Source organism: Schistocerca serialis, chromosome 4, assembly GCF_023864345.2.
Source record: "Schistocerca serialis cubense isolate TAMUIC-IGC-003099 chromosome 4, iqSchSeri2.2, whole genome shotgun sequence".
Taxonomy (NCBI): Eukaryota; Metazoa; Arthropoda; class Insecta; order Orthoptera; family Acrididae; genus Schistocerca; species Schistocerca serialis.
The window spans coordinates 136,019,203-136,031,696 of NC_064641.1; the positions used below are offsets into that span (position 1 = coordinate 136,019,203).

A 12,494-nucleotide genomic window follows, 5' to 3' on the forward strand; every position below is an offset into this window, starting at 1 on the left:
GTCAGCTGCTACCTCAATAGTGCACATCTGAACCATTTAGTGGGGATCCTACAGTTCTCAACCCTATGGCATAAGTCCAGGAAGTTGCAGCCTAGCTTGTCACAGAGCCTTAAAAATCTACCTGCCACCCTACAGAGGTGAAACAAAGAAAGGAGAATAAGAGTTGTAGGCCTACATGAAATGATTATGGACAAGTACGATGTAGTTTCATTTACTCAATCATTCATCCAGTCACACATCCTGTTCTCAAAATATGCTTTTCTATGATAAAAACTTTACTCCAGAAGAAAATAGTGTTTAATAAACAATAGTGGTTGAAAATATCTAAAATATGTTAACATAATGGCTAATTTGTCTCCAAGACTTACAAATTTCTTTAAATACTGCATTTACCTAACTTAGTGTAGTAAAAAACCATAATATGAGGTTTCTTCCAGTTTTAAGTGTTATCTACAGTTGCATCCAAAAATTTAGAAGATTATGCCCTGCTTTCTACTTTGAAAATTATACAAAATTTATTATTAGCTCATTATGCACTTCTGTTTAGAACCAACAGTATGGCATTTTCTTTTTCAAAACAGGGGTTGGACCAGATGCCTATTCTCTGATAAAGCAAACTGAAATCTCTTGCCAGATTGGGAGGCCGTGAAAGAGAGAGAAGCACTTTCTTAACACTAAACAGGTGGTGAAAATTTTAACATTAATTGGCACTTTTTCAACTACACTCCTTCCACACTTTTACTTAGCTGACATTTATTTACAGAGTAATGTGTGTGAATCCATGGTGTGACTAAATAGTCTATTAGCCACATGAATTTGACCACTTCATTGTTTAGTAATAATGTAATGTAGGACGCTCTTTTCATTTTATTTTGAATTATTCGCACAAAGTTAATTTAGTCTGTCATGTTTTACAACATAATTTACCAGACAAAACAGTTTTTCTGAGATTTAGTATTTCTCTATATCATGCATAAAATCTATAGCAGGAATTTCTTCCTAATAGAATATTCACACCTACCATCAATTGAAGACCTGTAGTGAGCACATTCTTTTCTTCTTCTTCTTTGAATTAGATAAACTGTTATCACCTAGTTCATTAATTCACCATTGCCATAATTTTTTATCCAAAAATATCCCATCAACAGTGTTGCTTTTTCCTCCAGTTATCAGTTTCAGAATGCATCCTAGCAACTGATCCTTTCTTCTAGACAGATTGTACTACTACAAATTTCTTTTCTATCCAATTCTATTCAGTACCTCCTAATTAGTTATATGATCTACCCATGTAATCTTCAGCAGTATTTTGTAGCACCACATTTCAAAAGCTTCTATTCACTTTTTGTCTACACCGTTTATTGCCCATGTTTCACTTCCATACACGGCTACACTCCATACAAATACTTTCTGAAAAGACTTCCTGACACTTAAATATATACTCAGTGAACAAATTTCTCTTCTTCAGAAACACGTTTCTTGCCATTACCAGTCTAGATTTTATATCCTCTCTACTTCAACCATCATCAGTTATTTTGCTACCCAAATAGCAAAACTCATCTACTAATTTATGTGTCTCATTTCCTAATCTAATTCCCTCAGCATCAACTTATTTAATTTGACTACATTCCATTATCCTCATTTTGCTTTTGTTGATGTTCAGCTTATATCCTCCTTTCAAGCTCCTGTCCATTCTGTTTAGCTGCTCTTCCAAATCCTTTGCTGTCTCTGACAGAATTACAATGTCATCAACAAACCTCAAAGTTTTTATTTCTTCTCCCTGAACTTTAATTCCTACTCCAATTTTTCTTTTGTTTCCTTTAGTGCTTGCTCAGTTTACAGATTGAATAACATTGGGGTATGCTACAACCCTGTCTGTTCCTTCTCAACCACTGCTTCTCTTTCATGCACCTCGACTCTTACAACTACCATCCAGTTTCTGTACAAGTTGTAAATAGCCTTGCACTCCCTGTATTTTACCTCTGCCACCTTTAGAATTTGAAAGAGTGTATTTGTCTCGTCAACACTGTCAAAAGTTTTCTCTAAGACTATAAATGCTATAAACAAAGACTTGCCTTTCCTTATCTATCTTCTATGAGAGGTTTTAGTGTCAGTTTTGCCTCGTGTGTTCCTACATTTCTGCAGAATTTAAACTGATCTTCCCTGAGATCAGTTTCAACCAGTTTTTCCATTATGAGATTTTCACTCTGCAGCGGAGTGTGCGCTGATATGAAACTTCCTGGCAGATTAAAACTGTGTGCCCGACCGAGACTCGAACTCGGGACCTTTGCCTTTCGCGGGCAAGTGCTCTACCAACTGAGCTACCGAAGCACGACTCACGCCCGGTACTCACAGCTTTACTTCTGCCAGTACCTCGTCTCCTACCTTCCAAACTTTACAGAAGCAGGAGAGCTTCTGTAAAGTTTGGAAGGTAGGAGACGAGGTACTGGCAGAAGTAAAGCTGCGAGTACCGGGCGTGAGTCGTGCTTCGGTAGCTCAGTTGGTAGAGCACTTGCCCGCGAAAGGCAAAGGTCCCGAGTTCGAGTCTCGGTCGGGCACACAGTTTTAATCTGCCAGGAAGTTTCATATCAGCGCACACTCCGCTGCAGAGTGAAAATCTCATTCTGGAAACATCCCCAAGGCTGTGGCTAAGCCATGTCTCCGCAATATCCTTTCTTTCAGGAGTGCTAGTTCTGCAAGTTTCGCAGGAGAGCTTCTGTAAAGTTTGGAAGGTAGGAGACGAGGTACTGGCAGAAGTAAAGCTGTGAGTACCGGGCGTGAGTCGTGCTTCGGTAGCTCAGTTGGTAGAGCACTTGCCCGCGAAAGGCAAAGGTCCCGAGTTCGAGTCTCGGTCGGGCACACAGTTTTAATCTGCCAGGAAGTTTCATATCAGCGCACACTCCGCTGCAGAGTGAAAATCTCATTCTGGAAACATCCCCAAGGCTGTGGCTAAGCCATGTCTCCGCAATATCCTTTCTTTCAGGAGTGCTAGTTCTGCAAGTTTCGCAGGAGAGCTTCTGTAAAGTTTGGAAGGTAGGAGACGAGGTACTGGCAGAAGTAAAGCTGTGAGTACCGGGCGTGAGTCGTGCTTCGGTAGCTCAGTTGGTAGAGCACTTGCCCGCGAAAGGCAAAGGTCCCGAGTTCGAGTCTCGGTCGGGCACTTAGTTTTAATCTGCCAGGAAGTTTCATATCAGCGCACACTCCGCTGCAGAGTGAAAATCTCATTCTGGAAACATCCCCAAGGCTGTGGCTAAGCCATGTCTCCGCAATATCCTTTCTTTCAGGAGTGCTAGTTCTGCAAGTTTCGCAGGAGAGCTTCTGTAAAGTTTGGAAGGTAGGAGACGAGGTACTGGCAGAAGTAAAGCTGTGAGTACCGGGCGTGAGTCGTGCTTCGGTAGCTCAGTTGGTAGAGCACTTGCCCGCGAAAGGCAAAGGTCCCGAGTTCGAGTCTCGGTCGGGCACACAGTTTTAATCTGCCAGGAAGTTTCAGTTTTTCCATTCTTCTGTAAAAAAATGCATGTTAGCGTTTTGCACTTGTGATTTATTAAAATGTTAGTTCAGTAATTTTCACATCTGTCAGCACCTGCTTTATTTGGAACTGGAATTATTATATTCTTCTTGAAGTCTGAGGGTTTGTCACCTGCCTCATGCACCTTGCTCATTAGATGGAAGAGTTTTACCATGAATGGCTCTCTCAAGGCTATCAGTAGTCCTAGCAGAACATTGTCTCCTCCTGGGACCTTGTTTCAACCTAGTACTCTGACACATTCTTCGTGCAATATCACATCTCCCAGCTCATCTTCATTGATGTCCTCTTCAGTTTCCATTATATTGCCCTCAAGTACACGTCCCTTGCATAGACCCTCTATATACTACTTCCAACTTCATGCTTTCTCTTCTTTACTGAGGACTGGTTTTCCATCTGATCCCTTGATAGTCATATAGCTGCTTCTCTTTTCAACAAAGGCCTCTTTAATTTTCCTGTAGGTGGTATCTCTCTTTCTTCTAGTGAAATATGCTTCTAAATCCTTTCATTTGTCCTCTAGTCATTCCTGCTCAGCCATTTTGGATCTCCTGTCAGTCTCATTTTTTAGACGTTTGTATTCCATTTTGTCTGTTTCATATACTGAATTTTTTACTTTCTCCTTTCATCTATTAAATATCTCTTGTGTTACCCAATGATTTCTACTAGTCCTTGTCTTTTTACCTACTCAATCCTCTGCTGCCTGTACTACTTCATCTCTCAAAGCTACATATTCTTCTTCTACTGTATTCCTTTCCTCTGTTCTTGTCAGTCATTCCCTGATGCTCCCACTGAAACTCTTGACAACCCGTCATTCTTTCAGTTTGTTCATGTCCCATCTCCTTACATTCCTACCTTTTTTGCGGTTTTTTCACTTTTAATCTACAGTTCATAACCAATAAATTGTTGTCAGAGTCCACATCTGCCACTGGAAATGCCCAGTTTAAAATCTGGTTCCAAAATTTCTGTCTTACCATTATGTAATCAGTCTGAAACCTTCTGGTGTCTCCAGGTCTCGTCCATGTATACAACCTTTTTTCATGATCCTTAAAACACGTTTTAGCTGTGATTAAATTATGCTCTGTGCAAAATTCTACCAGGTGGCTTCCTCTTTGATTCCTTTCCCCCAGTCCACTTTCACCTAGTATTTTCCCTTTTCTTCCTTTTCCTATTATCAAATTCCAGTGCTCCATGACTATTAAATTTTTGCCTCCCTTAAGTATTTGAATAATTTCTTTTATCTCATCATATATTTCTTCAATCTCTTCATCCTCTGCAGAGTTAGTTGGCATGTATACTTGGACTATTGTGGTGGGTGTGGGCTTCGTGTTCATCTTGGCTACAATAGTGCGTTCACTATGCTGTTGATAGTAGCTTATTCAAGTTGCTATTTTTTAAATTCATTATTAAACCTACTCCTGCATGACCCCTATTTGACTTTGTATTTCTAACCCTGTGTTCACCTGATCAGAAGTCCTGTTCCTCCTGCCACCTAACTTTACTAAGTCCCACTATACCTAACTTTGACCTATCCATTTCTCCTTTTAAATTTCTAAACTAACTGCCTGATTAAGGGATCTGACATTCCACACTCCGCTCATTAGAATGCCAGTTTTATTTCTTGTGACAACAGTATCCTCCTGATTAGTCCCTGGCCAGAGATCTGAAAAGGGCCTATTTTAGCTCTGGAATGTTTTGTCCAAGAAGATGCTATCATTTAACCATACAGCAGTGCTGCATGCCCTTGTGAAAAATTATGACTGTAGTTTCTCCTTGCTTTCAGCTGTTCACAATACCAGCACAGCAAGGCCGTCTTGGTTGATCTTACGAGGCCAGGTCAGTCATCCAGGACTGTTGCCCCTGCTCCTACTGAAAGGCTGCTGCCCTCCTTCTGGAACCACACATTTGTCTCGTCTCTCAACAGTTAGCCCTCTGTTGTGGTTGCACTTACAGTACAGCTATCTATATTGCTGAGGCACACAAGCCTTCCCACCAATAACAAGGTCCGTGGTTCATGGAAGGGGGGGGTCTACATACAAAATAAAATAATAATTTCTATGTGAATGACATTAGTCACTAAGTTAATGCAAATGGCACTAAAGTAAATATTGGTTTTCAAGCATTCATTGTGAAGCTTAGGCAAGATAAAAATGAACTGGTCTGTCTCTTTTTTCCTGCTGGATTAACTACTTAAAATTATTAAATCTAGTGTTTCTGTGTCATTTTTTTCACTGGTTAAATCTCTGCCTTATTTATCCTAAAACTTTTCAGACTGCAAAGAAATTTATTTGTGTACTATATAATTATGATGACTGCCACAAGAAATATATCAAAAGTTCAATAACACCAGATTTTTGCCATCATGCTTTTTTCTTACGTGTATTTAATGTAACAGAGATTTGTTTTGACTCACATGTTATGTACATTCATGATGTTACACGTTTAAAAGTGCAAGTTTTGATGTAGCTGAAGTATAAACATGAGGAAACATAAAAGCTGTTATGCATCTACAGAACCGAAATTAAAGGAAATAAACCATGCAGAACAAGTTGTCCATTTTCTGTAATTATTAGTATATCAATTTTATGCAAATTCATATTTTATCAGACACAACTTCAGTATATCTTGGAAGCAACTAGCCTGGAAAAATTAGACTGAATAAGTCAAGAATGTAATGATCTGTAAAATAAAATTATTAAAGAACATACAGAAGATAGAAACTTTCTAAAGAACTTCTAGAGGTAAGTATCTCCAGTTTTGTCAGTACAGTAAAGTGCACAACAGAATCAATACTTTATAAAAATGTCTTCAATATAACCATTTAATGAGGCACTTCTCCAGTGGGTTAACCACTAATGTAAATAGAGACCTGATGAATTCTACTTATAAATTTAAACAAATCACCTGTTACAACTGGAGCTTGTCCCAACAGAGCCTCTCTTTCTTCTTTGGGCATAGACTCTATGGTTTCCAGGTTTGAGCGGAGGTTGTCGAAGAACTGCTGCATGTTGCTTAGGACACCTGGAATTTCACAGTTATTATTCTGATGCATCAAAAGTGAAATTCACACAAGAGAAAACTATAAATTACAAGACAGAACTGGTGGCCATCATTCACGTTCAGGATGTTTGCCTCTTCTTGTCCTTACAACAAGTGCATCACTCTTATCCTAGGGTCTGACTGACCTGCCCTTCTGTTCTAGACTTCTCCAACCACTTGCTCTCTTCTCCTGGAGGACAGAACTAGTAGCTCCGAAAGCCGAAAGCTAGCATAATGTTGTGTACATTTATATATGTTCATCATGATGTAATATACATTTTGATTCATGAAGGTAACTTCTAGCTATCAATTCTGCCTCCTAATTTTATAGTTCTTACTGTATTTATGATGAAAATGGCAAGGAAAACTATGGAAGAATGTAAATATTTTAGGAGTAAAGAAGAGAAATAACCAAATAGTGAAGGCGCGTATTCACTGACAGGCACCTAAAAAAGAATGAAAACTGTGCTAGTTCTTGGAGAGGCTAAACACACACACACACCACCTCTGCCACCGCATTGTGACAGCTGAACCCACAATGACTGCAGTTTGACAGGTAGACTGGGGTGAGGGGTTGTGTTAGGTAGGATGGGTAGAGGGAGAAAAGAGGCAGCAGGGAGGGTTGGGGAAAGGTGGCTTGGCTGGTAACTTGTAGGGAGCCAGCAGCTGCATGGGTTGTGAAAGCAGGAGGGGAGCAGGAGGTACAAAGGACAGAAATGTGACACATGGTCACTGAAGCCGATGAGTCCCATGGTGCATGATGATGATGATGATGCTGCTGCTGCTGCTGATATGATAATGTAGCGAATGGATTGGGAGGGCAGAGGACAGGGAGACTGTTGGGCAGGAGGTGTGGATTTAGTGAGTTAGCAGAGACTGAGCCCAGGATAATTACAGAAATGAAGGATGTGTTGCAAGAATAACTACCCACTGCATATTTCAGTAAAGCTGGTGGTGGTAGGGCAGGGGAAGTAGGACACAGATGGCACTGTTCGTGAAGCAGCTACTGAACTTCAGCACGTTGTGCTTAGCAGCGTGTTCTGCCACAGTTGGTCAATCCTGCCCTTGACCACAGTTTGGTGGTGGCCATTCATTCTGGTGGATAGCTCATCACTCATTATCATCCTGGGCATGGGCAACTGAACCATGTGATTTGCCATGGCTTTAACTGTGTATCATTGTGCACACAAATCGGGGACGTCCATCCCACCCTTTCTAAAGTGGTATTCCGCCACCCACCCAGACTACCCTATGTCACTCCCATCCCAAACCGCTTGTCACAAGGGTCATATCCCCATGGAAGATATAGATGAAAGACCTGTCCAATGCATCCAGGCAGCACATCCCACTCTAGTCCTGTCACAGACTTATCCTATCCCACCTGTGAAAGCAGCCATGTCATATACCAAATCTGCTGAAATTTCTGCTCGGCATTTTATGTGGGTATGACCACTGCCCACTGGAATGAATGACCACCACCAAACTGTGGCCAAAAGCAGAATTGACCACCCAGTGACAGAATATGCTACTAAGCACAATATGTTTAAGTTCAAAAGCTCCTTCACAACCTGTGCCAGCTGGAACCTCCCCCATCAACATCAGCTTTTCTAACTACTTAAATGGGAGTTATCCTTGCAACACATCTTTCACCTCCATAATCTTCCTGGACTTAACCTTCAATAAGCTACTGCACCCACACCCTCTGCTAAACAGTCTCCCCTTCGTTCACCCTCCAAATCCACTCTTCCACATCATTGTCATCGTATGCCACACTAAGTCACCAACTGGTGCCAGTGTGTTGCATTCCTATCCCATGCACCTGCTGCCTCTCCCTCCTGTATTCACATTCTGTACGCCTGCTGCCTCCCTCTGAACTGCCAGTCACCCTTCCCTAACTGTCTCTTCTGCCTCTTTTCTCCTTCTATCCACCCCTCACACAATCCCTCATCCCAGTCTTCTTGCCAAAAGTCATGCAGCTGTGTGTGTGTGTGTGTGTGTGTGTGTGTGGTTTAGCTTGTGAGAGGTTTTGTCTAAAAGCTAGAAAAGTTGTCATTCTTTTTTATGTGCCTGTCTATAACTGAATGCCTCTACTGTTTGATCAGTTGTCTCCTTTACTTCTTAATTATATGAATTAATAGAGGGAAACATTCCACATGGGAAAAATATACCTAAAAACAAAGATGATGTGACTTACCAAAGGAAAGCACTGGCACGTCGATAGACACACAAACAAACACAAACATACACACAAAATTCAAGCTTTCGCAACAAACTGTTGCCTCATCAGGAAAGAGGGAAGGAGAGGGAAAGACAAAAGGATGTGGGTTTTAAGGGAGAGGGTAAGGAGTCATTCCAATCCCGGGAGCGGAAAGACTTACCTTAGGGGGAAAAAAGGACAGGCATACACTCGCACACACACTCATATCCATCTGCACATACACAGACACAAGCAGACATTTGTAAAGGCAAAGAGTTTGGGCAGAGATGTCAGTCGAGGTGGAAGTGCAGAGGCAAAGATATTGTTGAATGACAGGTGAGGTATGAGTGGCGGCAACTTGAAATTAGCGGAGATTGAGGCCTGGTGGATAACGGGAAGAGAGGATATATTGAAGAGCAAGTTCCCATCTCCGGAGTTCGGATAGGTTGGTGTTAGTGGGAAGTATCCAGATAACCCGGACGGTGTAACATTGTGCCAAGATGTGCTGGCCGTGCACCAAGGCATGTTTAGCCACAGGGTGATCCTCATTACCAACAAACACTGTCTGCCTGTGTCCATTCATGCGAATGGACAGTTTGTTGCTGGTCATTCCCACATAGAATGCATCACAGTGTAGGCAGTGGGCAGTAGTTCCCATCTCTGGCTGCAACCCTTCCTTCCATCAGTCCCTATACCAGTTCCAAACTGAACAATCCATTGCCCTCACCCACCTAATCCTTCACCTACACATTAACTCAGCCAATGAACACACCCGTCAACTCCTATACTTAATAAAAGTCCTTAATCTTTCCTCTCCCACATCCACACCGGCTGTTCAGAGCATCCTCCTACAGGCCAACCGCAAATTAGAACAGCATGCCACCCTTCACCTCAAAAATCTATCCATCTCCTGGTTTCCCACCTCTGGAAAGGCAACTCACTCACCCTTCACAACCTTTCCAGCAAACTTCAACCTCCTCTCATTGCACACAAACCCAGTCTCTCCCATCTACTCAACCTCCCACTTCCAGCTCCACTCCCTCCAAAACCTCAAAATTCCAATCAACACAATCTGGAACCACAACACCCTAATTCAGTAGTTAACCTTTCCTCCAAACCTATCTCCCAATCCGAAACCTCTGTCCTATCCAAAGGCCTCACCTTCAGCCCCACTCCCAGATTCAACCAAACAGCCCTCGTCAATGATTTACTGTCCTACACTCTTACTCTCTGCTGGAAGTATCACTTTGCCACGAAGAAAAATGATCCTAATCCTACTCCTAATGATCCAACTCCCCAAGACACTATCCAAATTGAACCCTGCCTAGAACAGTTCCGTCCTCCGTCACAGTGGGACCCAACTCCTCTTCCTCAAAATCACCCTCTCCAAACCTTCCAGGAATTTCTGACTTCCAGCCTTGCCTCTCAATACTTCTTAAAACACCTTAATCCTACTCCCAACATCACCACTGCTGAAGCCCAGGCTATCCGTGATCTGAAGGCTGACCGGTCCATCGTCATCCTTCTGGCGGACAAGGGTTCCACGACCGTGGTACTTGATCGTCGGGAGTATGTGGCTGAGGGACTGCGTCAGCTTTCAGACAACACCACATATAAAGTTTGCCAAGGTAATCCCATTCCTGATATCCAGGCGGAGCTTCAAGGAATCCTCAGAACCTTAGGCCCCCTACAAAACCTTTCACCTGACTCCATCAACCTCCTGACCCCACCAACACCCCGCACCCCTACCTTCTTCCTAAAATTCACAAACCCAATCATCCCGGCCGCCCCATTGTAGCTGGTTACCAAGCCCTCACAGAACGTATCTCTGCCTACGTAGATCAACACCTTCAACCCATTAGATGCAGTCTCCCATCCGTCATCAAAGACATCAACCACTTTCTCGAACACCTGGAATCCTTACCCAGTCCGTTACCCCCGGAAACCATCCTTGTAACCATTGATGCCTCTTCCCTATACACAAATATCCCGCACGTCCAGGGCCTCGCTGCAATGGAGCACTTCCTTTCACGCCGATCACCTGCCACCCTACCTAAAACCTCTTTCCTCATTACCTTAGCCAGCTTCATCCTGACCCACAACTTCTTCACTTTTGAAGGCCAGACATACCAACAATTAAAGGGAACAGGCATGGGTACCAGGATGGCCCCCTCGTACGCCAACCTATTCATGGGTCACTTAGAGGATGCCTTCTTGGTTACCCAAGCCTGCCAACCCAAAGTTTGGTACAGATTTATTGATGACATCTTCATGATCTGGACTCACAGTGAAGAAGAACTCCAGATTTTCCTCTCCAACCTCAACTCCTTTGGTTCCATCAGATTCATCTGGTCCTACTCCAAATCCCATGCCACTTTCCTTGATGTTGACCTCCACCTGTCCCATGGCCAGCTTCACACAACAACAAGCAACAGTACCTCCATTATGACAGCTGCCACCCATTCCACATCAAACGGTCCCTTCCCTACAGCCTAGGTCTTCGTGGCAAACGAATCTGCTCCAGTCTGGAATCCCTGAACCATTACACCAACAACCTGACAACAACTTTTGCATCCCGCAACTACCCTCCCAACCTGGTACAGAAACAAATAACCAGAGCCACTTCCTCATCCTCTCAAACCCAGAACCTCCCACAGAAGAAACACATAAGTGCCCCACTTGTGACAGGATACTTTCTGGGACTGGATCAGACTCTGAATGTGGCTCTCCAGCAGGGATACGACTTCCTCAAATCCTGCCCTGAAATGATATCCATCCTTCATGAAATCCTCCCCACTCCACCAAGAGTGTCTTTCCACCGTCCACCTAACCTTCGTAACCTCTTAGTTCATCCCTATGAAATCCCCAAACCACCTTCCCTACCCTCTGGCTCCTACCCTTGTAACCGCCCCCGGTGTAAAACCTGTCCCATGCACCCTCCCACCACCACCTACTCCAGTCCTGTAACCCGGAAGGTGTACGCGATCAAAGGCAGAGCCACGTGTGAAAGCACCCACGTGATTTACCAACTGACCTGCCTACACTGTGACGCATTCTATGTGGGAATGACCAGCAACAAACTGTCCATTTGCATGAATGGACACAGGCAGACAGTTTTTGTTGGTAATGAGGATCACCCTGTGGCTAAACATGTATTGGTGCACGGCCAGCACATCTTGGCACAGTGCTACACCGTCCAGGTTATCTGGATACTTCCCACTAGCACCAACCTATCCGAACTCCAGAGATGGGAACTTGCTCTTCAATATATCCTCTCTTCCCGTTATCCACCAGGCCTCAATCTCCGCTAATTTCAAGTTGCCGCCACTCATACCTCACCTGACATTCAACAACATCTTTGCCTCTGCACTTCCACCTCGACTGACATCTCTGCCCAAACTCTTTGCCTTTACAAATGTCTGCTTGTGTCTGTGTATGTGCGGATGGATATGAGTGTGTGTGCAAGTGTATGCCTGTCCTTTTTTCCCCCTAAGGTAAGTCTTTCCGCTCCCGGGATTGGAATGACTCCTTATCCTCTCCCTTAAAACCCACATCCTTTTGTCTTTCCCTCTCCTTCCCTCTTTCCTGATGAGGCAACAGTTTGTTGCGAAAGCTTGAATTTTGTGTGTATGTTTGTGTTTGTTTGTGTGTCTATCGACGTGCCAGCGCTTTCGTTTGGTAAGTCACATCATCTTTGTTTTTAGGTATATTACTTCTTAATTATTTATTTAAGATAAT

At 43.1% G+C, this 12,494-nt stretch overlaps 1 protein-coding gene across 1 annotated transcript in view; it reads right to left on the reverse strand.

Moving 5' to 3' along the window:
- The window catches only part of LOC126473740 (uncharacterized), a 195,954-nt gene that overhangs the window by 31,240 nt on the left and 152,220 nt on the right, over positions 1-12,494 (reverse strand). Inside the window, exon 3 of the mRNA XM_050100988.1 lies at positions 6,425-6,541. Within this exon, the coding sequence (XP_049956945.1) occupies positions 6,425-6,541 (117 nt within the window). The remainder of the gene's footprint in view (positions 1-6,424; positions 6,542-12,494) is intronic.